At 43.7% G+C, this 22,852-nt stretch overlaps 1 protein-coding gene across 1 annotated transcript in view; it reads right to left on the bottom strand.

Annotated features, from left to right (window-relative positions):
* Positions 1-21,663, bottom strand: part of LOC112401448 (serine protease 42-like) — a 73,020-nt gene extending 51,357 nt beyond the window's left edge. Inside the window, 2 exon segments of the mRNA XM_024747734.1 lie at positions 17,016-17,130; positions 21,353-21,663. Coding sequence (XP_024603502.1) covers positions 17,016-17,130; positions 21,353-21,448 — 211 coding nt within the window. The 5' untranslated portion in view covers positions 21,449-21,663.
* Positions 21,664-22,852: the final 1,189 nt, after the last annotated feature.

The following is a 22,852-nucleotide window of genomic DNA, read 5'->3' as shown; positions in this document are numbered from 1 at the left end:
ACCTACTTCTTTAATGTTCATTTCTATCTTCTTTTATCCTTGTAAAAAATATATCAAATGTTTTATATTATTTCACCTCCCAGCCTATTATCTTTTTAGTTATATATCTTTCACAAACCTTCATTGGAAACTACATTAGATATCCTTGACTTATTACACTCTATGCCCATTACTATTTTCACCACCTCCCTCGTAATGCTTGAACCTTGGCTATGACCCATTGTCACCTCTGGACAAATAGTTTTTGCTCTGTTTTCTGTCTTCTGTCCTTCTGGGCCACATCTATCTACCATCATTACCCAAAGAACTGACTTTACAGATTCTATGTGCCAGTATGTAAGACGTGCAGTGTTTTAAGTAGTATCCCAACCTCATGATGATGATTTGGGGTCATTACTAAAGCACTCGGGATCATACGTATTATTTTAAGGTAGTTTTACAGGACAACGCACATTGGCATTTTTCTCCTATTAACAGAGTAGGAAATTGTGGGTTGATGTGCAGTTATGTCGATTAAGAAAGCAGGATATGAACACTGCTCCTTTGCTGGGGTACTTGGCACTGCTCCTTCTCGTGCGGGGACATATTTTGCGCCTTTACAGCCTGGCATCTAGGCGTACTGATCAGACTAATGCTTGGCTTTATTGGATTCATTGACCAGTCTGATTGATATTCTGGTACATACAGGGTACTCGGTCATGGTTGCTCACCTCTGAACCTCAGCTTCATCACCTGCAAAGTGCAACTAACAGCATATCCGCTTTGTGGGGTTTTTATGGACTTGGCAAGCGTCATAGTGCCTGGCACATGCTAGAGACTCAGGTGATGCAGTAATTACTCAAATTTGCATTTTCAGTGGATCCTTCCCACCTGGACAGGGTGACTCACAGCCTTCAGGGAGGAAGAGCAGGACAAACAGCAAGGGCAGCGTGGGCCAAGGGAAGGAGGTGAGAACTGACATGCAGGGGAACCTCTTGCTGGTATCACCAGAGGGCCGATAGTGAGCCAGGATGTGGAGAGAGACTGGCGGCTCAGTAAAAGCAGGCCAAGAAAGGCCATGTGAGGGGGCTTAGCTTTTACCTTGTGGTAGAGGCCATCCAAAGGAGAAAGTGGAAGATGGGTAGGTATAGACTTCTCCCTTAGGAATTGTCCTCGGGGTCTGTTTATCTCCTGGCATGGTCCGATCAATGAGTTGGCCCCTCCAGCACATTCTAGAGAGGACTGGCCATGTCTGACCTTCTGGAGATACAGCCCTGACGTCCTGGCCACCTCACTGAGGAGAGGGCTCATGGGGAAATCAGCCTCACTCTGCATCTATCCACCAGTCCGGCACCCTGGACCCAGGACCACTCACTTGCAAGAGGCACATCCAGCTGCCAGAGGAAGTGGCATTTCCTGACTCATCTGACTAAGAAAGGGCAGAGCATCGCTGACCATTCCAGGGGAGTAGCTGCCACAGAAGATCAGGATGCGTACGAGCCATAGATGATCAGAAGGAACAAAGGTCAGTCCACGTGGGAGTTCACATGGGCGCCTCACAGTCCCCAACATGCCCTCGAGTTTCCCTTCCAGCCCAACACACACTCCACCTGCCCACAGTCACCTGTGCCACCATCACACAGCCCCACAGAGCTCCAAACATCCTCAAACACACAAACTCCCTACCTATAAGCAGATGCCTGACTGTGTGCCCAGAACCCTCCTGCTCCAATATACATGCACTACAAACCCCAATAAAATCACAGCCACAGTCTTGAATACAAAAACACACCCACAACGGCCCCTGATAATCAAACACCTAAATCCTCATATCTCACAAAAATCCACCCAACCCCTTCCTGCTCCAATATACATGCACTACAAACCCCAATAAAATCACAGCCACAGTCTTGAATACAAAAACACACCCCCAACGGCCCCTGATAATCAAACACCTAAATCCTCATATCCCACAAAAATCCACCCAACCCCATATAACCCCTCAATGCAAACACACAAACCCTTCAACAATAGCCAAATACATTCAAACCAAACTCACATACTTCTTCATATAAGACACAACCCCCCAAATCCAAATATAACACATACAGTCCCCCCACAGCTCTCAACATCCACGTATGTACAATGCCTCAGAAGCTCAGACAAACACAAAATACCATCAGAGAGACACAATGTTTCCAACCTTTTCCTAAATACTCCCCGTAGAACACATGATGACCTCACACCCCCAATACAAACATACACCCATCTCCCTCTTGAGATACTATAAACAGCCTCTGTCACATCCCCTGATTATACACACACAGCTAGCAACCCCAATTTACACTGACAACCCCAATCTCTACAAATTCCTCCACACTAAAAATACACTCCCTGAACTCTTACCCTACTGGATGAGCATGTGTATAACCCCTGCACTCTGAATACACACAGATCCAACACACAAAGCATTAAGATGCATACCCCTACCTCTTCTCAAATGCCTGCACACATAGCCTCAAAACACCCAGAAGCAGCCCGCCACCCAGCCACACCATGCTACACCAACCGTACACTCACAAAGGCACTCATGCCCCTCGTCTCTCCCCAGATCACACATACACAGTCTCTACACAGCTTTACTATTACCCCAAACCATCCTATACCCTAAACATACATCCAAGAGTTCCCCACACAGCCCTAACCCATGATAGAGGCAGCTCTACCAGGGGCATCATGGCACCCCGAACAGGCAAATGCCGCTGAGGTAAGTGCCTCCTGTGTTGCTGCATTTCTTGCTGCTGTTGCAAATCATCCCTCGACCCCACCGAGGCTGACTGGGACACCCTAAACAGGAAGTGGCAGCATATGAGTCAGGGAAGAGGAAAACTCCATTCCAGGTGTTCCCTGTCACCATCCATTGCACCAAAACATCGGATGACCAGCATGAACAAGAAACAGAGGCGTGTAACTATACCATGATCGAAATGCAAATGTTGCTAGAAAAAATTTGTCCAAGGGAAGGGGGAGAAGGGTGTTCCCCCTAATTATAAAGCCATGCTGTTACAATTCAAAGAAACATCAGATACAGTACAACAGGCATGGGACTGCATCCGTGTTGTAGCTAGATATGAAAAAGATAATTTTTCTGAAGCCCCAAATCTCGCTTGCCAGTAAAGGCACATGGGCCCCGCTGCCCCACTGGCCAGGAACCCAAGAGAGGACCTTAAGGGATATAGGGACTTCTGGGACCCTTACTGGTCTCCACCAAGGGGTGGTGCCATCACACAGCTCCATCCTTCATGAGATGACTAACAGACCTCCCTGTATTGGCAGCTCTGGAGATCGGGGGTCCCTGATGACGTAACCTTGGGAAAGCCCAAGCACAAGTTAGAAATTTTTGGTCAGGCGCTACAGACTCTTCAGGAGACCGGAGTGATGGGCAGCTGTCACCTCTCCGAATCCTGTACCCTGACCTCTGCCAAGGCCTCTGCCTTAGGGACCTGGCAGATCCCTGGAGCGTGGCCCTCCTCTGGGACACTTGCCCATGTACTTCTCTAATTATCCTTGGGACACACATAAACAACTTTTCTTATGGCTCTCATTGACAACTGGCGCTCCAGTTACAGTGCCTCCTGGGAACCCCTCCAGTTATAAGCAAGGGCCACACTTTAGATTACAAGGCATAATAGTCAGGGGAGTAGAAAGCATTCAACTTCCATTGACTGTCACTATTGAAACAATCTTTATTAAAAACCTTTTAGTGGTGGTAGCCCCTTTGGCCCTACCCTTTCCCGTTACAGCTATGGATGCCTTATGTACTGCAACGCCATCTGGAACAAACCCAAATTCCTAGCCTTCCTGGTGGAAGCTGAATATTGGGAGCCCATAAGACTGCCACCTAAGACAGTAAATATCCCCCAATAACATGTATGACAGGGGGCTGTGGGATTGAAGCCCATAATTCAGAATTTATGAAAAGAAGAAGTCCTTAAAAACACCCTTTCTCCTTTTCAATTCCCCCATTTGGCTGCTATTAAAGCCTGCTAGTAATGAGTGGCCCCTTATAATCAACTACTGAAATATAAATGCTGATCCCCACTATTAAGGCTCCCATTCCCATTATTAAGGCTCCCATTTCCAACATTGTCCAGTTCATTAAGGATATCCAAAGGGCTCCAGGGAATTACTTTGCTGTGACAATCTAGCTATTATGTTCTATTCAGTACCAGTTATTAAGGAGTCCCAGCTGCAGTCTACTTTTACTTCAGAAGGCACCCAGTATGTTTTAACCTGTCTGCCTACTGGCTATCTTAACAGCCCAGCTATTGCCCACAGTCTTTGCTGGCAAGACCTGGTGTCCCCTTGCACCGTCTGGCACTATACTGATGTTCTAATCCAGAGCCCCTCAGGAGATTGGTGCACGAGGCCCTAACATGGTTGGTGACCCATCTATAACATACAGGTGGGCTACTTAATGCCCCACATAAAATTCAAGGGCTGTCCACAACTATTAAATTTCTGGGCATTAACTGATCCTCTAAAAGCCAGGAAATTCCTCTTGCAGCTAAACCTCAGCCGTTAACTATTCAGCTCCCCAACACACTATAGCAAGCCCAACACGTCTTACTTAGGTCTCTTCACACTTTGGAGGCAACAAATACCGCACTTGTCCATCATTCTTAGACCCATTTATGCGGCCACGTACAAACCCTCCATAGTTTACTGGCGAAGAGCTAAACAATAAGCTTTATGGCAGGCACAAAGGTCAATTAGCCAAGCCCTCCCACTGGTTCCCCCTGGCTGCTCCTTCTGGGCTGAGAATGGACTATGTGTCCCGGAGCCTTTGGACTAACACAGCTCCTCCTAGCTGCCTGTGGGCTTCTGCACCAGACGGCTGCTCTCTACACCACTACACACCCTCAGTACCGATTTGGGAACTGGTTCCTTGGTTTTGATCTTGCTTTTGTGTGCACTGATGCCAGAATTTGTTTGCGACTTTTGCGTTTTGGTGTACAAAATGGGAAATACTCCATCTACCCTGAAGGAGAGCCCTTTGGGGCCTATATTAGATAAATGGGTGTAACACAGCCCTGAGCCTATGACTAAGAAAGACATGGTATACTACTGTAATAGGGTGCGGACCCAAAATATAGGATCAGAAGGGCGGTAGCCCCTAAAGGGCTCACTCAGTTTTTATAGGATCTCGCAGTTAGAAGTGTTTTGCAAAACAGCAAGCTGCACCGGCAGTTGTTCCAACTGCCCACCCTCCCCCATGCCGCCATCATATTCACCACCTCCTGTTTCCCCTACCCACAGGGATCAAATAGAAGTTTCTGTGTTAACCCCCAGAGCACAGGAGCCCAATTTAGTATCACCATCTAAGACTCCCCAGGCCACCCAATTTGGACCGGGAAACACTTCCACAGCAGGGCAATTTCCCTCGTGCTGACATCCTATAGAGGCCAAGGAACTCCCTTGACTTGAGGCGTCCGAATCTAATTTCCCCACAGGAGCCCCAGGGAACTTTGACAGTGGGGAACGAGTTGACTGACTCTCCAATAGATACCACTCCCCCAACCCTCCCTGTTTATCTCAAGAGGCTTGTAAATATTAAACAAAGGGGAAACAAAGTCATCCTAGGAAAAACTTGCCTGTATCTTTGAGATGCAAATGTCCTTTCTGGTTTTCTCAGGAACCCTCATCTCTGCCAACTTTTTAAAATGCATCTTTTTGAAGGAGGGTAAAGGAATTTAGAAATTGACTTATCAAGGATAAATAAAAAACCTAAGCGTCTTTTCTGTAAAAATTCAGCCAGCTAGACAAGTGAGTTTGATTTGTTCCATCTGCCAGAAACCTAATTTGAATCCAACCTCTTTTTATAAACTGATGGGCTTCACATGGCTGTACCTGACTCAGTGCTGAAATTCTGAAATGACAACGATGACATCTCTGTATGTTTGTGTCCTTGTATGTGTCTCTGTCTTTGGATAACATTGCTGAGGTTGATTTGTGGATGAGCTCTATTTAACTGGCTTAAAGAAAAGTAAGCACTTACAAACCAAACTATTCTAAATACAAGAGAAACTGAGCTAAATGAGCTTCAGGATCACATGAACTGGGAAATATTCAGTATTAATTAAGACCTGGTATTAACGTTCGTTTGTTGATCTAAATAATATAGACATGCTGTCAGAGTCATCAACATTAAGTATAATACTTTTATTGTGCCTAGGTTTAATATAACCTAAATAAAATCTTGTTATATCTGTTGCAAATTTCTCAGCAAGGAAATAACTTGATGTGAAGAAACTTTTTTTTTTTGCAGTACGCGGGCCTCTCACTGTTGTGGCCTCTCCCGTTGCGGAGCACAGGCTCCAGACGCGCAGACTCAGCAGCCATGGCTCACGGGCCCAGCTGCTCCACGGCATGTGGGATCTTCCTGGACCGGGGCACGAACCCGTGTCCCCTGCATCGGCAGGCGGACTCTCAACCACTGAGCCACCAAGGAAGCCCGTGAAGAAACTTTTAAGGAAAGAAAATGCAAATGAGATAAGAGCTTTGGGTGAACTTTTTAAAATACTTATCTTTTAGGAAGGTCTATCTAAAATTAACCTCTCCAGATAACTGACCACTTGAAAGTCAGAATTGTGCTAAAATAAGTGACAGAAGGTTTATGGAAAGTGGACCCTGAAAAACGGAGTTCTGTACGTGGTCAGGACTAAGTTTAAAATAAGTTTAATTGAGTAAATACATTTTAAAAGTAAGCTGGTGGACAATTTGAATTTCACTTTTCTCTCTGTTAAGAAGACAAGGTTTCTTACGATTTTGGACTGCCTTTGATACCAGATTTTAAGTTTTTCTACCTTTTAAGAGATCTGTTCTGTACCGGCCTTTGAAATCTTTTATTGTTACTTTGGCTAAATGAATAACTATTGTTTCACAGTGACATGTGATCCTATCTAACTGTTTTAAACCCTTTTCTTATTTTTTTGACAAAACTTCCCAAATCAAATTATAATGAAGTTCCTTTGACCTCTAGCTAACTTTGGGGTGCTTCAAAGGGCCCCTGAAACACCCCAAAGAGAGATATTAACTAATTAGGTTGACTTGGCATGTTGAATTACACGGGAAGTCTTGTCAAATAAGCAATAAATCTTCTTAGGTTATATTGTATGCCGAATGATACAGGTATTCTACAGATTAGATGGAGCTCCTAAAATCTGGTATGGCCTGGTAAAATGTTACCAGTCAGAATTCTCTTTATTATCTGAAAGTGTGCATGTCACCGCAGTAAGGGCGTTGCTTTGTCAATTGCACTGTAATCAGATTTGAACGTGCCTTAAGGCTTCCGCCATTGTACACAGTTATGGTTCCACTCTGATGCCTTTGCAAAAATGCTTCCTCTTCAAGAAGATTTATAGAAGGGACCTTTGCATAAATACAAGTTGCTGGTTTTCAAACCATAAAGGTGCACCGGGTAAGAACCTGAAGAATTCTAATGGGAAACTTGATGGCTTCATAAAGCTGTTAACAAAAATGATTAGTTGCACATGACTGGGTAAACTGGTGACTATGGTTATAATTTTTATGGTTTCTATCTGAAAAATGACTGTTTTAAATCTGTGTTTTCCACGTGTAAGCAAATCCCTCCCCTTAAACTAATTATGACTTACAGTAATTTCTTAAATTATACCCTTGTAAGCAGAATTGAAACATTTATCTTTTTCTCTCTACCTGGTTGATCCTGCCAGTAGCATGTACTTGTCTCAAAGATTAAGCCATGCATGTCTAAGTACGCACTGCTGGTACACTGAAACAGCTGATGGCTCACTAAATCAGTTATGGTACCTCTGGTCGCTCGCTATTGCAATTGGATTACAAGTAGTGATACTGATCATTGTTCTTTGTTTCCAGATTGTTTGCTCTTTGTGTCTCCCTGCTGCACTGTGTCTTTGTTAACGTTACTAGCTGCATTACTTATATCCTGTCTATTTTATAAGATTGGTGTCTCTTACAGTACCCAGTATGTAACCAGGCCTCCAACAGTACTTCTATGGCTAAACATCTTGAGGAAATAGACCACATTTATAACATGAAATAACTGTAATAGTGTGATTCTAGGTATGGGAGGAAGCAACAAGGGAAAATGTCTCCTGGTCATAATTAGATAGAGGATCCAGAGGCTCTTTAATTATCAATAGGGCCTAATTCAAAAACTAGCACCTGGAGTGGCATATCAAGAATTCTCCCCTGACCTGGGATGAGCCTCCCAGCGCTGTGGGACAAAATTTGATCCTGAAATGTCTCCCAAATGTTGGTCAAAATCCTGACCAAGAGGAGAGGATCTGAGAAATAGAATATTTCCTGACACATCAGTCATCAGCGACTGCAGCCCTCCAACGTGAGCCGGTGAGCCCTGACGAAACTCAGGATATGAGAATATAGGATACAGGCCCCGGATAGCTGAGGTATATATCAAGTGAATGATCTCAGACTCTTGCATCTTCCCATACATAGAAAAGTGCTAAATTCCTTAACTTGAGATGCTGCCTCCCACGCTTGAAGCCCTCAAAATTCCCATCAAATAGATCATAACTCTCAACTTTTAGGCTGAGAATATTTTTTTAAGGCTACAGGTGTAAAGGAGACACTTCCCAGAGAGGAACAACAACAACAAAAAAACAACGTTTGGAACACTGGCACCCATGGTGGACACTCCCGGAAAGGTCCATCTGACGAAGCAATTAGAAGGGCCGTCACCCCTTTTTCCACAAGACTGTGGAATGGACATTGACAGTAGGGAATCGTAACAGGAAAGAGCCAAATCTGACTACACGTTGGATCTGTTTCTTTTACTTTAACCTTTGCCTTCAGCTGCTTTTGTTCACTAAAAGGATACTGTCTGTACATAATGGCCTGCCTCGGGGAACCCTGTCCCTCCGTCTGAATGTTAAACCAAAGTGCCTTTGTTCAGGGAAACATATGGACTCTGTCCACCTGTGGATGGCTACAATTAAGAAGAAATTAACACATCTCCTCCCCGAGGCTGGCCATTCCAGAGGCTATTTGCAAAACTTATGGCCTTCTTATTTTACCTCCTTATCTCCTCCCCATCTCTGTGCTATAAAAGAAACTGGCATCCAAACCCCGATAAGATGGTTATTTTGAGACTTTACTCCACCATCTTCTCGGTCTGCTGGCTTTCCGAATAAAGTCATATTCCTTGTCTCAACACCTCATCTCCGATTTATGGCCTATCGTGCGGCAAGCCGAGCAAGCTTGGACTTGGGAACATCTTTACTCAGGACACGGTGTCACAAAATGGGACATTGTTTTCTGTTTGTTTTGTTTTTGTTTTGGGCCGTGCCATGTGGCTTGTGGGATCTTAGTTCCTCGACCAGAGATCGAACCCGCGCTCCCTGCAGTGGAAGCTAGGAGTCCTAACCAATGCACTACCAGGGAATTCCCATGGGACACTTTTACCTTGCAGTCATGGCCCTCACCTTTGTGAGACAGAGGTAGTAGTGTAGCAGGATTGAGTACGTTGTAAAGTTTAAGATAAAGATTAGGTGGTGAAAGCAGGATTTCACAGGAAGTTAATCTAGTGATACTTGCAGTGAAATGTCAATTCAGTGTTAAGAAGACTGTGGACAATGTGTGGAGTTTGCAAATAAACGTCATTTTCTAGAGTCAAATCTGCCAAGCCTTCCACTAAATTTGCGGTTGTGGCTATAACGTGAAGACAACTGAGATAGGCAAAAGCAACTGAATCAAGTTGCATGCTATAACAGGCAACAGGCCTATGTTTACTACCATGCTCGCACAGTTCTGCCCGGCCTGATTATGCCTTTCATGCACAAATAAAGTAAAAGGTTTTGAATAACCTAAAGTTAATCTATTAGGTAGAGATCTCTTTTCTAACTTAAAAGGGCTAATATATTTTGCCTCCAGTGGAGATCTCACCTTAAAGTTTCCGGATCAACCTGACCCTGATCATTTGGGTAACCCTAAGGCAGGCAGCTCTTGCAGTGCTTATTTTAGCCTTATAAAAGCCTGCTTATGTTTATCTTCCCAAGCAAAGGATTCAGGAACTACATCTTTAATAAGTTCACAGAGTGGAAGAGGTAACAGAAAAATTTGGAACCCAGAGCTTGCAATAACCAGCTAAACCTAGAAATCCACAATGCTAGCACTTAGTTGTGAGTCTAGGAAGTTCCTGTATCAGCCTAATTCTCTCTGGAGATAGCTGAATTCCTTCAGTACTTAGATTACATCCTAGGTAATGAACAGTGTCTAGAGATCATTGTAATTTTTCCTTTGTGTTCTTTCTCAGCTAACTGTTGCAGCAAATAAATGGAATATTTTATAAATGCCTTATGGAATCTTTACAGTAGCGGAGTACAGCAGGAGGTTATCTCCATATGGTAAAATGGTTGATTTCTCAGGGAACTAGAGGTTACTTAAATCTTGGTGAAGTACTTGGGAGAAAAAAGAAGGGGTCCCAGTGAACCCTTGAGGCATAAAAGTGCAGGTATACTGTTGACTGTTCCAAGTAAAGGCATATACATATTGGCTGTAGGGTCTCCGGGATGCTGAAGAAAGGTGAACAAAGGTCTCCAACAGTAAACCATTTCAAGTCAGTTGAAGCTTGTGACAGAAGGGTGGCTAGGTTTGGAACAACAGGAAAACAGGGAAAAACTATTTTTATTAACAGCTCCAAAGTCCTGGACAAATCGCCATCCTGCCAGGTTTCCAACCAGGCAAGATTGGCATGCTGCAGGGACGAGTACAGGAATGATTACCTCCTGGGCAATTAAGTCTTCTACAATAGGTATGAGACCTTGTATGACTGTAGGCTTTAATAGTTGCTGAGGAAACCTAGGGAGAGGTTTAGCTACATCTATCTGAATCTTTACAGGTTTGCATTTTTTAATTCTTCTGATGTTAACACTGTCAGAAGTAGCCCCCAAATTTGCAGGCATCTCCGTCCAATTAGGGAACTTTTGTTGAACTTCCTCTTTTATGTCCAGGACAGATTTTAAGGAACATAAATGATCAGGTTCAGGTTGATCAGGAAATTTTAAGGTGAGATCTCCACTGGAGGCAAAATGTACTGGCCCTTTTAAGTTAGAAAAGAGATCTCTACCGAATAGATTAACTGGGGCTATATTGCATAGCGAAAAGGAATCTTGGTGGAGATAAAAATTCTCTCTGAACTGTATTAGGTACTCCCACTATGGAAACATCCTCTGTACTCAGAGGGACCTGTTGTTCTTTGAGGGTGGGATTTAGAGTAGAAAGCACAGCTCTGGTTAGGGCTAGGGCTAGGGTGTTAAAGGTTAGGTGATTCTGTTTACAGTTAGGGTTAGGGTTTAATGTAGATTTCAAAGTGAAATATGAGAGTGGGGTTAAAAGTAGAAAGCACAGCTCCAGTATCAACTAAAAGTTGGCAGTTTTTCATTATATTTTCCTCTGGGATGTTTAAGGTTATTGCTGGTAATAGTTTACCAGAGAACCCCTGGAGTTCTGCCAACTATGGGAGAGGGTCATGGGGGGCCCTCCCTTTGAGACAGATATGACAGCATTTGTGAAGAGTTTGCATAGGACCTTTGAGGACACCTTTTTTTCCAGTGTCCTCACTGATTACAAATGAAACATCAACTTTGGGTCATCAAATTGATCATGGACCCCTAGGAGGTTGTAATGGGGGAGGCCCAGGTGTTATTTTGTGTCTCTTGCCTTAGAGCTGTTGTAACTGTAAGGCTATGAGCTTGGTGGATTTCTGTTTGTGATCTTGCTCCAGGGTCCTTTCAAAATGCTCAGCTATAGTCACCAGTTCAATCAGGCCTACAGCCTCCCACCCTCTTTTCTGCCCTTTTATCAATCCACTAATCTCAGAAGATAATCCATTTACAAAGAGGGCAGTTAAAGCAGGCTGAGTGGCCTTTTTATTCCTTGGAACACCAACTGCTCTAAAAAGAGAGCTTCCAAACTGGCTCTAAATGAGTGGAAGAGGTAACAGAAAAATTTGGAACCCAGAGCTTGCAATAACCAGCTAAACCTAGAAATCCACAATGCTAGCACTTAGTTGTGAGTCTAGGAAGTTCCTGAATCAGCCTAATTCTCTCTGGACATAGCTGAATTCCTTCAGTGCTTAGATTACGTCCTAGGTAATGAACAGCGTCTAGAGATAATTGTAATTTTTCCTTTGTGTTCGTTCTCAGCTAACTGTTGTAACAAATAAATGGAATCTTTTATGAATGCCTTATGGAATCTTTACAGTAGCTGAGTACAGCAGGAGGTTATCTCCATATGGTAAAATGGTTGATTTCTCAGGGAACTAGAGGTTACTTAAATCTTGGTGAAGTACTTGGGAGAAAAAAGAAGGGGTCCCAGTGAACCCTTGAGGCATAAAAGTGCAGGTATACTGTTGACTGTTCCAAGTAAAGGCATATACATATTGGCTGTAGGGTCTCCGGGATGCTGAAGAAAGGTGAACAAAGGTCTCCAACAGTAAACCATTTCAAGTCAGTTGAAGCTTGTGACAGAAGGGTGGCTAGGTTTGGAACAACAGGAAAACAGGGAAAAACTATTTTTATTAACAGCTCCAAAGTCCTGGACAAATCGCCATCCTGCCAGGTTTCCAACCAGGCAAGATTGGCATGCTGCAGGGAGGAGTACAGGAATGATTACCTCCCGGGCAATTAAGTCTTCTACAATAGGTATGAGACCTTGTATGACTGTAGGCTTTAATAGTTGCTGAGGAAACCTAGGGAGAGGTTTAGCTACATCTATCTGAATCTTTACAGGTTTGCATTTTTTAATTCTTCTGATGTTAACACTGTCAGAAGTAGCCCCCAAATTTGCAGGCATCTCCGTCCAATTAGGGAACTTTTGTTGAACTTCCTCTTTTATGTCCAGGACAGATTTTAAGGAACATAAATGATCAGGTTCAGGTTGATCAGGAAATTTTAAGGTGAGATCTCCACTGGAGGCAAAATGTACTGGCCCTTTTAAGTTAGAAAAGAGATCTCTACCGAATAGATTAACTGGGGCTATATTGCATAGCGAAAAGGAATCTTGGTGGAGATAAAAATTCTCTCTGAACTGTATTAGGTACTCCCACTATGGAAACATCCTCTGTACTCAGAGGGACCTGTTGTTCTTTGAGGGTGGGATTTAGAGTAGAAAGCACAGCTCTGGTTAGGGCTAGGGCTAGGGTGTTAAAGGTTAGGTGATTCTGTTTACAGTTAGGGTTAGGGTTTAATGTAGATTTCAAAGTGAAATATGAGAGTGGGGTTAAAAGTAGAAAGCACAGCTCCAGTATCAACTAAAAGTTGGCAGTTTTTCATTATATTTTCCTCTGGGATGTTTAAGGTTATTGCTGGTAATAGTTTACCAGAGAACCCCTGGAGTTCTGCCAACTATGGGAGAGGGTCATGGGGGGCCCTCCCTTTGAGACAGATATGACAGCATTTGTGAAGAGTTTGCATAGGACCTTTGAGGACACCTTTTTTTCCAGTGTCCTCACTGATTACAAATGAAACATCAACTTTGGGTCATCAAATTGATCATGGACCCCTAGGAGGTTGTAATGGGGGAGGCCCAGGTGTTATTTTGTGTCTCTTGCCTTAGAGCTGTTGTAACTGTAAGGCTATGAGCTTGGTGGATTTCTGTTTGTGATCTTGCTCCAGGGTCCTTTCAAAATGCTCAGCTATAGTCACCAGTTCAATCAGGCCTACAGCCTCCCACCCTCTTTTCTGCCCTTTTATCAATCCACTAATCTCAGAAGATAATCCATTTACAAAGAGGGCAGTTAAAGCAGGCTGAGTGGCCTTTTTATTCCTTGGAACACCAACTGCTCTAAAAAGAGAGCTTCCAAACTGGCTCTAAAGTCTTCCACAGTTTCACCCCTCTTTTGTTTGTATAAGTGAATAATAGACCAATCACTATTAGGCCAATTACTAACAAACCAAGTGTGAGCAGGGAAGATTTTAGGAATAGCTTATAAAAGGTCACTTGTTATTCTGCAAGCCTTTTCAGGTTGAGGATCTTGAAGATCATCCTAGGGATTATGTCATTTTGCTTCCCGCATCCATTCTGGGGCTTCCCCCAGTCCTACCAACACGTGTACAAGTGGATAAAGATCTAGCAGTTTGGGGACATGCGCCCTGACAGTGACTCTAAATTCTTCAATAACTGTTGGGGGTTCCTCCCTAGGTTTAGAGAATTCTTGGACTATAGCTCTCAGCTCAGTCTTTGACCAAGCGGTAAAGGACACCTGAGGGGGCTCACCTGCAACCTCAGGTAGTTTTACTTTAAACGGCAATTGTTAAATATTCTCTTTGGAATAGAAAAGTATTTCAGACAGAAAATGAGTAAAACAAGAGTACTCGGGTGAAAAAGGAAAGGGGGGGACAGGAGGAGTTAAACCTGCAGTCACATCCGTCCTATGGTCTTTTGTTTCAGGTACCTTTTGTCTCTTTAATTTTTCATTAGCTTTTTGTTCTAAGTCTCTAAACGAAGCTATTTTGGAATCCTGAAACCTTCTGTAAACTTTTACATACCAATTAAAGCAGGCATCTCATTCTCCCTGTCCAATTTGTGAACCCTTGCTCTCTGGTGTTTTCCTTAAATGAACAATCTTGTCTAACTGGAACATGCCCCACAATGACCACTGTAATTCCGGATCAATATTAGTATAATTTTGCCATCTTTCTAAATATCTACAACCTCCAGGACCATAGTTCTTAAATATAAAATAAGCAGGTGTGCCAGAAGCTGGCATTCTCAACTCTTTGGCGATAAAGGATCTCATCTCCTTAGCTAGCCTTTGTCAACCCAAAAGAACACACAAAAAAACTGCGCCTTAGTATATCAGCAGTAACAAAGAGATGTTACTATGTCCTGGACAAAAGAAGGCCTGGTATGCACCACGACCAATTACCAGGGATCCTTGGACTGAGGAAAAAGATCCAACCAGCAAATCCCAAGGTATGGGGACTGCAAACTGATTCCAAACAAAATGGAGAACTATAGCCGCCACCAACAGTTGCAAGCATGGAAACTGGGGGCTGATTCCAAACAGATGGGCAAGTGCAGACTACACTGTCAGCAGTGCCCAATGTGGAATCCAGGGAACAAAATTAGGGGCTAGGGTTTAGCCCTCATAAATATACTGGCTATAACCAAGATATATTACTGTGTCCTGGGAAGTTCCATCTGAAATGCTAAGGCTGGGGCCTCAGGGAGAATCCTCTACCAGCCCAAACTGTCCTGCCCTATAAAGGAAAGCCAATTAGATTGGGAGCACAAACGCAAAGAGAATGGAGCTCAAACCAAGAGGAGCTTACCAACAACCTTCAGGAAGGGCAAGAAACACAGGGAACTCAAAGGAGTTGTGGGCACCACACCTGTTTCTCCTTGTCCCAAATGTTATCAGAAATTTGCTTCAGATCCCATCACTGCCACCAATATACTTATCTTTTTCTTTTTAAAAAGATAAGCATTTCATCATAAAATCATCCTGTTAGCAGTAGCAATCATAAGAGTGGATTTTAGAAAAGTGCACATACATAGTTTTATACAGAACATTTCTGGAGGGATACATATTAAACTCTTAGTGGCCACCTCTGCATGCCATCAATGTATTAAAAAACAAAATTTAACTGAGTAAATTTGAAGATTTACTTTGAATTTTGAATAAATTGGCTTTATTAAATGATTCACGAATCAGGCAGCATCTCATCTGATAGAAAGGGAGATACTCCAACGGGTTACACAATATGGAAGGCTTTTTTTTTTGGCCATGCCACATGGCATGTGGAAATCTTAGTTCCCCGACCAGGGATCGAACCCATGCCCCGTGCACTGGAAGCGCGGAGTCTTAGCTGCTGGACCACCAGGGAAGTCCCAGAAGGCTTTTATAGTAAGGAGGGTGGGACAAGGAAAGAAAGTCATCATCAAGGGAAAAAAATGAAAGTTCACTGGAGGAAATGCCAATTAGATTGGGAGCACAAACGCAAAGAGAATGGAGCTCAAACCAAGAGGAGCTTACCAACAACCTTCAGGAAGGGCAAGAAACACAGGGAACTCAAAGGAGTTGTGGGCACCACACCTGTTTCTCCTTGTCCCAAATGTTATCAGAAATTTGCTTCAGATCCCATCACTGCCACCAATATACTTATCTTTTTCTTTTTAAAAAGATAAGCATTTCATCATAAAATCATCCTGTTAGCAGTAGCAATCATAAGAGTGGATTTTAGAAAAGTGCACATACATAGTTTTATACAGAACATTTCTGGAGGGATACATATTAAACTCTTAGTGGCCACCTCTGCATGCCATCAATGTATTAAAAAACAAAATTTAACTGAGTAAATTTGAAGATTTACTTTGAATTTTGAATAAATTGGCTTTATTAAATGATTCACGAATCAGGCAGCATCTCATCTGATAGAAAGGGAGATACTCCAACGGGTTACACAATATGGAAGGCTTTTTTTTTTGGCCATGCCACATGGCATGTGGAAATCTTAGTTCCCCGACCAGGGATCGAACCCATGCCCCGTGCACTGGAAGCGCGGAGTCTTAGCTGCTGGACCACCAGGGAAGTCCCAGAAGGCTTTTATAGTAAGGAGGGTGGGACAAGGAAAGAAAGTCATCATCAAGGGAAAAAAATGAAAGTTCACTGGAGGAAAGGAAAACTTCAGGTGACAATGGCGTCTCATTGGCTAAACTGCGGAATTTTCTATTAGCTATCTCTATTTTCTATTTCTTGTTGCTGGCCAGGAAGGAAGTCTTCCCTCCTCCAGCTGGGGTAGTAAGGTGGTTGCCCTTCCTCTTTGGGGTCAGTAAATGACCTCTTCCTGTTGGGGTAATTGATGATGAGTGACACGGCATGAGAGCTGCCTCTACGGTGGGGGGGGACTTCCACACTCCAATTCTAGTTGAGGTTTCCTTTTGTTAACATTCACAGCATGTTTTACTGGCAGGAGGATTCACAATGAGGGAGAAAAGGCCACAAGACTCACCAGAAAGAAGGCTCAGAAATTCTTGGGTGGGTCCAAGGGAGGCACAAGGTGGCTGTGGGGTCAGCTGGTGGCTACAATGATCACATGGTTCCCTCTGATGGGTTTGCAGCTCAACCTGGAATAGTGAATAAAAGGGTCAGTTCATCCTATCAGAGAAACATGAAACTGAGATAAGCTTCCCACTGCTAGAAGCATCTTGAGCCTTCAGAAAAGAACAGAGAACATGTCTAAAGGGTTTGGCAACATCAGAGCCATATCTCCTCAGAGTGGGACTCCCCAGGCTCTCCAGGTCTCAGTCCCCGACTCTCCCTCAGTGACAAAGCCTCCCCACCTCTGTCCTTGTCAGCTCAGTGATCCCTAGAGGTCCTGCCTATCCCTGAGGACTTAGGTTTCCATGGAGACAGGTTGGTTGAGACCTAGTGATACAGTTGACCAGCCTGAAACGCAACAGTTCCCACCACCCTGGGGCGGTTGGGCTCAGGGACACATGGCTCTGGACCCCACGTGGAGGGTGTCCTTGCACGTCAGCTGTGCCACAGAAGAGCCAGTAATGCCTGTAGCTGTCCAACAGATTCTCAGGGGGTTTTCCTGGGAGAGACCTTGGTCATCTGACCTCCTATCCAGGAAGCCCCATGACTTTCTGACTGCTGCCTGTCACACCAACAACACATCTGTGAAGGTTCTGCTCTGCATGGCCATCTGTCCACCAGGCCCCCCCTTCTAGGGACCCAGATGCTAGGACCACACAAATGCTGAAGGAGTGTCCACCTGCCTAAGGTACAGACACCCCTGTATCCATCTGCATGATTTCTACTGGGAATCAACAACATTTATGGGGATTCTCTGGCCCTAAAGAACAGGATAGGAGCAATGCAATGATTCACAATTACCAGGGTCAATGCACATATACAAGGGCCCAGAGCCCCAGATGTCCCACTCACAATTCACATGAGTGTCCCATACGTACCCACCGATGCCCAAATATTCTTCCTTCATACATACATACATCCAAACACGCACATCAGTGGTACGCTGGTAAGTGCTTGATAAGAAGCTCTCCGAGAAAGGTGGGAAAGACTTCACTTATGGTATCTACATGGTATAAATATTCCCAGCATGACCAATTTCAAGCTACCCACCTGACATCACTAAACACAGAGCTGGGAAGAGATATGCACCACTGACTATCCCAAGATAGTATGAACCAGTTCCAGCACATCCCATACCTTTTCCTATGAATAAGTGCACAGAATCCACTTACACCCCAAGTAGAACCCTCAACTCCCACCACAGATATATAACCAAAAGGATACCACATATACATATGTGTTTGTACACACACACATATATATATATCCTGCACACACATGTACATTTCTACCCACACCCTGAATAAATACACAAACAGACCACCTCTTACTACCTACATTTTTACAGACAAAACCTTACTCACCCTGAATATTCACATTCCACTCTCACAGCTATATATACACACACAACATGGGCCTGAAAACAAACATGTGCAACCGATATGCCATCCAGATGTACACACTGAGTACCTAAACACACAGGCTCACCAAGTACACAACTGTCTCATGTGCAATCCCAAAAAAGACCCAGATGCAATCCCACAGCCCTAGAATACATATACTCCAGGATTCCTGCACACACACGTAACCTACACAGTCTACTGGTTTCCAAACACACAAACTAAACTCTCACATCCCGCAGAATACATACCCCAAAAGCCCCAGGAACTCAAAAACACACACAGACACAAATAAACCTATACTTAGCAAATACAGCTGACCCTTGAACAACATGGGGGTTAGGGCCAACCCTCCATGCAGTGGCTCTGTGTCCATGGATCCTGTAGTAGTCCTGTAGTATTTACTGAAAAAGAAATCCACTATAAGTAGACCCGTGTGGTTCAAACCCATGTTGTTCAAGGATCAACTGTACATATAAGTTCTATACTTAGCAAATACAGCTGACCCTTGAACAACGTGGGGGTTAGGGCCAACCCTCCATGCAGTGGCTCTGTGTCCATGGATCCTGTAGTAGTCCTGTAGTATTTACTGAAAAAGAAATCCACTATAAGTAGACCCGTGTGGTTCAAACCCATGTTGTTCAAGGATCAACTGTACATATAAGTCCACCTCACTAATACTGACAACACACATACAAGCAACACCATTAAATTCTTCAGGCATTTACATTTCAAAATAGACACATAGAGGACTCTAAGCCTCCGGATATACGCACAAATCACAAATACACACACCCACAAACTCCTCATGAGTATACACCCCAAATGCTCAGACACACTCAAAACAGAAAAACACCGACAACTTCTGCAGTCTTACTAATACACATACACAATTCTCACACACCTATGGACACACACATGCAAATATTCCTAACCCCTGAACATATGGATCCCCTCCCAAACACTATACATTATGCTACCTCTCCAGAATACAAGCTCCCCACCACTACCCCAACATATAAACTGTATATGTGTGTGTGTGTGTGTGTGTATATATATATATATATTTCTACCCTCACCCTGAATATATAGACAGACCACCTCTTACGTCTATCAAACACATGTATAAACACCCTAGCATTCTGCAAAGAAATACACTTTGAATACTCCTAACAACTCCATACCTTATGAACAAGCTTTGATAATGCATGCGCCTGATGATGGACACACACACGGATTAGAACACACAAGTAAGAAACATGGAAATATCTCCAGCAAACCATTTATGAAACAACTTCCATATATCAAATTATCCCTAGCTATCAGCCAGCTCACACATATACAAGTACTAACAAATACCGGTATCACATATTTCTAATACATATAAATGCAATTGTCCATCTTCCCTGTAGAAACATAGAACCCCACCTCTCTATCAGATACACATATACTCACTTCCCAAAATACATAAGCCTAAGAGGCTCCTACTGAAAATTACAAATGCACAGCCTCAGCAAATATTCCTCCAAGTGGCCATGCCCCTTGAATACACACACAAACTCATTTAACACACAACTCTCCACAAGTCCCAAAGAGCACCACAATTACCCAGTACACTACAAATATGCAATAATATCACCCTATACGCCCTTTCTTCCAAATACACATACAGTACCACACTACTGGCGTATACATAACCCCACATTCCCAACCTCTCACACAGAATTAACTCTGCCATCCTGCAGGATACAGAATCATACAAACACAACGTACCTACATATACAACACCCACCAGTCCCATAAAATAGTCACAGACTTGCCCTCTGCACATCCAAATATACATAGACAGCTCCTGAAAATGCACACACACAAACACCCCATAACCATACAACATGCCCTGAATACACAAATGATCAGCCTACATTCCCCAAATATACAAAACAAACAGACTGGACACCCAAAGTAATATACACCACTACTTCTCCTGACATTGCCCTTATGCATATGCAGATAATCCTTCCCAATCCACCATTCGACACACACAAATCCCCAAATTCATGGGAGAAAAGAACACATGTAAACATATTCCCCAAACACCAAGTTACAAACACCTAACCACCAACTCCTTGAGTATGCCTGCGTCACATCTCAACACCCTCCAAATACAGCACTCACTCTTACACACTCACAAAAACACAGGCATGACCTCCCTTCAAAGTCAAATATGCACAGACAAAACCAAGCCGCACATTTGACTACATATCAGATTCCCACCAACCAATTAAATATGTACAGACCCCATCTATGCTTGCAAATCAGTCATGATTTGACATCAGACAACAAATACGTGTTTATGACCACATTCAGCAAAGTTGCTCCCATCACTGACAAAAGAATGCAGTTTGAACATAAGTGTTGATTGATGTTTTTATGATAAGAAGGAAGGCACTAGTGAAACTCTTGAGTGTGTTCCTTCGATCTTCACTCATTTTCCAATCACCTGAGCTACACCTTTGGAACCAGATGAGGGTTTTCAACTCGCAAGAACTTCCCTCTAGCTTTTGTACTCTTCACAACGCGCAGACTAGCACGGCACCTGTTTAATAGCTCGCACACACTATTTACCCCCCACTGTAGGCCCCGCAGTCACGGAACCCTTCATGCAGCCGGCTCCCCAGCGGTGCCAATAACCCTGGGGTAAACACCTCAAGGGAATTGAGCTCTATGGGGGCGTGAATCCACATATTGGCGAGTCTCCTTACACCGACAAGGGCACAAATAACCCACAGGGTGAACAACAGCGCAGAGCGGTGACAGCTGAGGGGTGAAAAGTCCCCGTACCCCTTACCTCAGAATTCCTATAACTGACTCTAGAGGCCGCCATGACAGGCCCCTCCGCCGCCGGACGGATAGCCGTTGGGCCCCACCGTCGGCGCTCGCGCATGCGCTCCTGTCTTCCGAAGCAAACTGCCCCAACAGACGCTGGGGGCCGTTGGAGGTCGGCGGTCCGCGTGCCCGAGAGCCCCGCCCCAGTGGGCGTGCGCAGGCGTGCGCAGGCGTCTAGGCGCGGGGCGCGCGGGCATCTGCTCCAGGCAGTCTCTGCAGGAGAGGAGAGAAATGGAGGGTCGGGAACGCTGCGCAACTTGACTGGCGACGCTCCTGGCCGAGAACTTTCGTGACGGTCTCTTCTTAAAACCAGCTCTTGTGAGATGTGCACTCGTGATTTTTATATTGAACACGTGAAACCCATGCACTTATCTACAAAGAGTTCTGGAGAGCTCTGCTGTAAGCACAGCAGCCTCGAATTGGGGCAAGTGCTTTCATGCCCTTTGGACTGCAGTTCCTTGGTTCTTGTTTATGCCTTTCAAAAAGCAGTAGGTCCTTTTTCCTAGCAAGTCTGAAGTTTCCGTTAAAGAACAATTCTAGCAAAGAATTTCAGACCTGGGAAACACTCTTAAGATACTGTCTCCTGACTCCGTTCCTAGAGTTTTTCCAACGCATATACTCTACTAGAATATTTTTTCCCAGTGTATTTAAGACATGGAGGTTGTTCAATAAATGTTGATTTACAGGTGTTTCCTTTGTACGGGCTTGGGTTTTTTAAAATAATTTTGAGAAAGAGTTGACAATCTGGGCCAATTTCAACACAGCAGGTAGTATGGGAACAATTTTACTTTCCCTCCCTCCTTTTTAAAGAATATCTTGCAGAATTTCGGTTGGCAATAAAAACAACAACATTAGAATATTTTTTCCCAGTGTATTTAAGACATGGAGGTTGTTCAATAAATGTTGATTTACAGGTGTTTCCTTTGTACGGGCTTGGGTTTTTTAAAATAATTTTGAGAAAGAGTTGACAATCTGGGCCAATTTCAACACAGCAGGTAGTATGGAAACAATTTTACTTTCCCTCCCTCCTTTTTAAATAATATCTTGCAGAATTTCGGTTGGCAATAAAAACAACAACTACAACAAAATAGTAGCGGGATCAACTTACTGACCTGACTTTGTAATACTTCCCAAAGAAACTTCAATCATCAGATCCGCTTTCTGGTCAGTTGCAAGATTAGAGCATTTCCTTCATTATAAAAGCTCCAGTACTGAGCGATATTCACAAATTGTTTATTTTTTTCAGTCCCCAGCAGGAGTTTCTTTAGATATAAAGTTCACCATGATGTTGCTTGAAATATTCTCACCTTATCTTCTCATCTTCTTCTGAGTCAGTTTTTCCCGACAAGGGGCAAGGAACTTCTTAAGCACCAACAGGAGTCTTTTTCACACTGTGGAACAGCCCTTCTAAACCTCTGTTTCCTTCCCCAACACCCCACAATCAGTAGGAGTTCTGCTGCTA

Source organism: Neophocaena asiaeorientalis, unplaced genomic scaffold (assembly GCF_003031525.2).
Source record: "Neophocaena asiaeorientalis asiaeorientalis breed wild unplaced genomic scaffold, Neophocaena_asiaeorientalis_V1.1 scaffold429, whole genome shotgun sequence".
Taxonomy (NCBI): domain Eukaryota; kingdom Metazoa; phylum Chordata; class Mammalia; order Artiodactyla; family Phocoenidae; genus Neophocaena; species Neophocaena asiaeorientalis.
The sequence above is the reverse complement of the archived record's forward strand: the minus strand, read 5'-3'. Positions and strand labels throughout refer to the sequence as shown.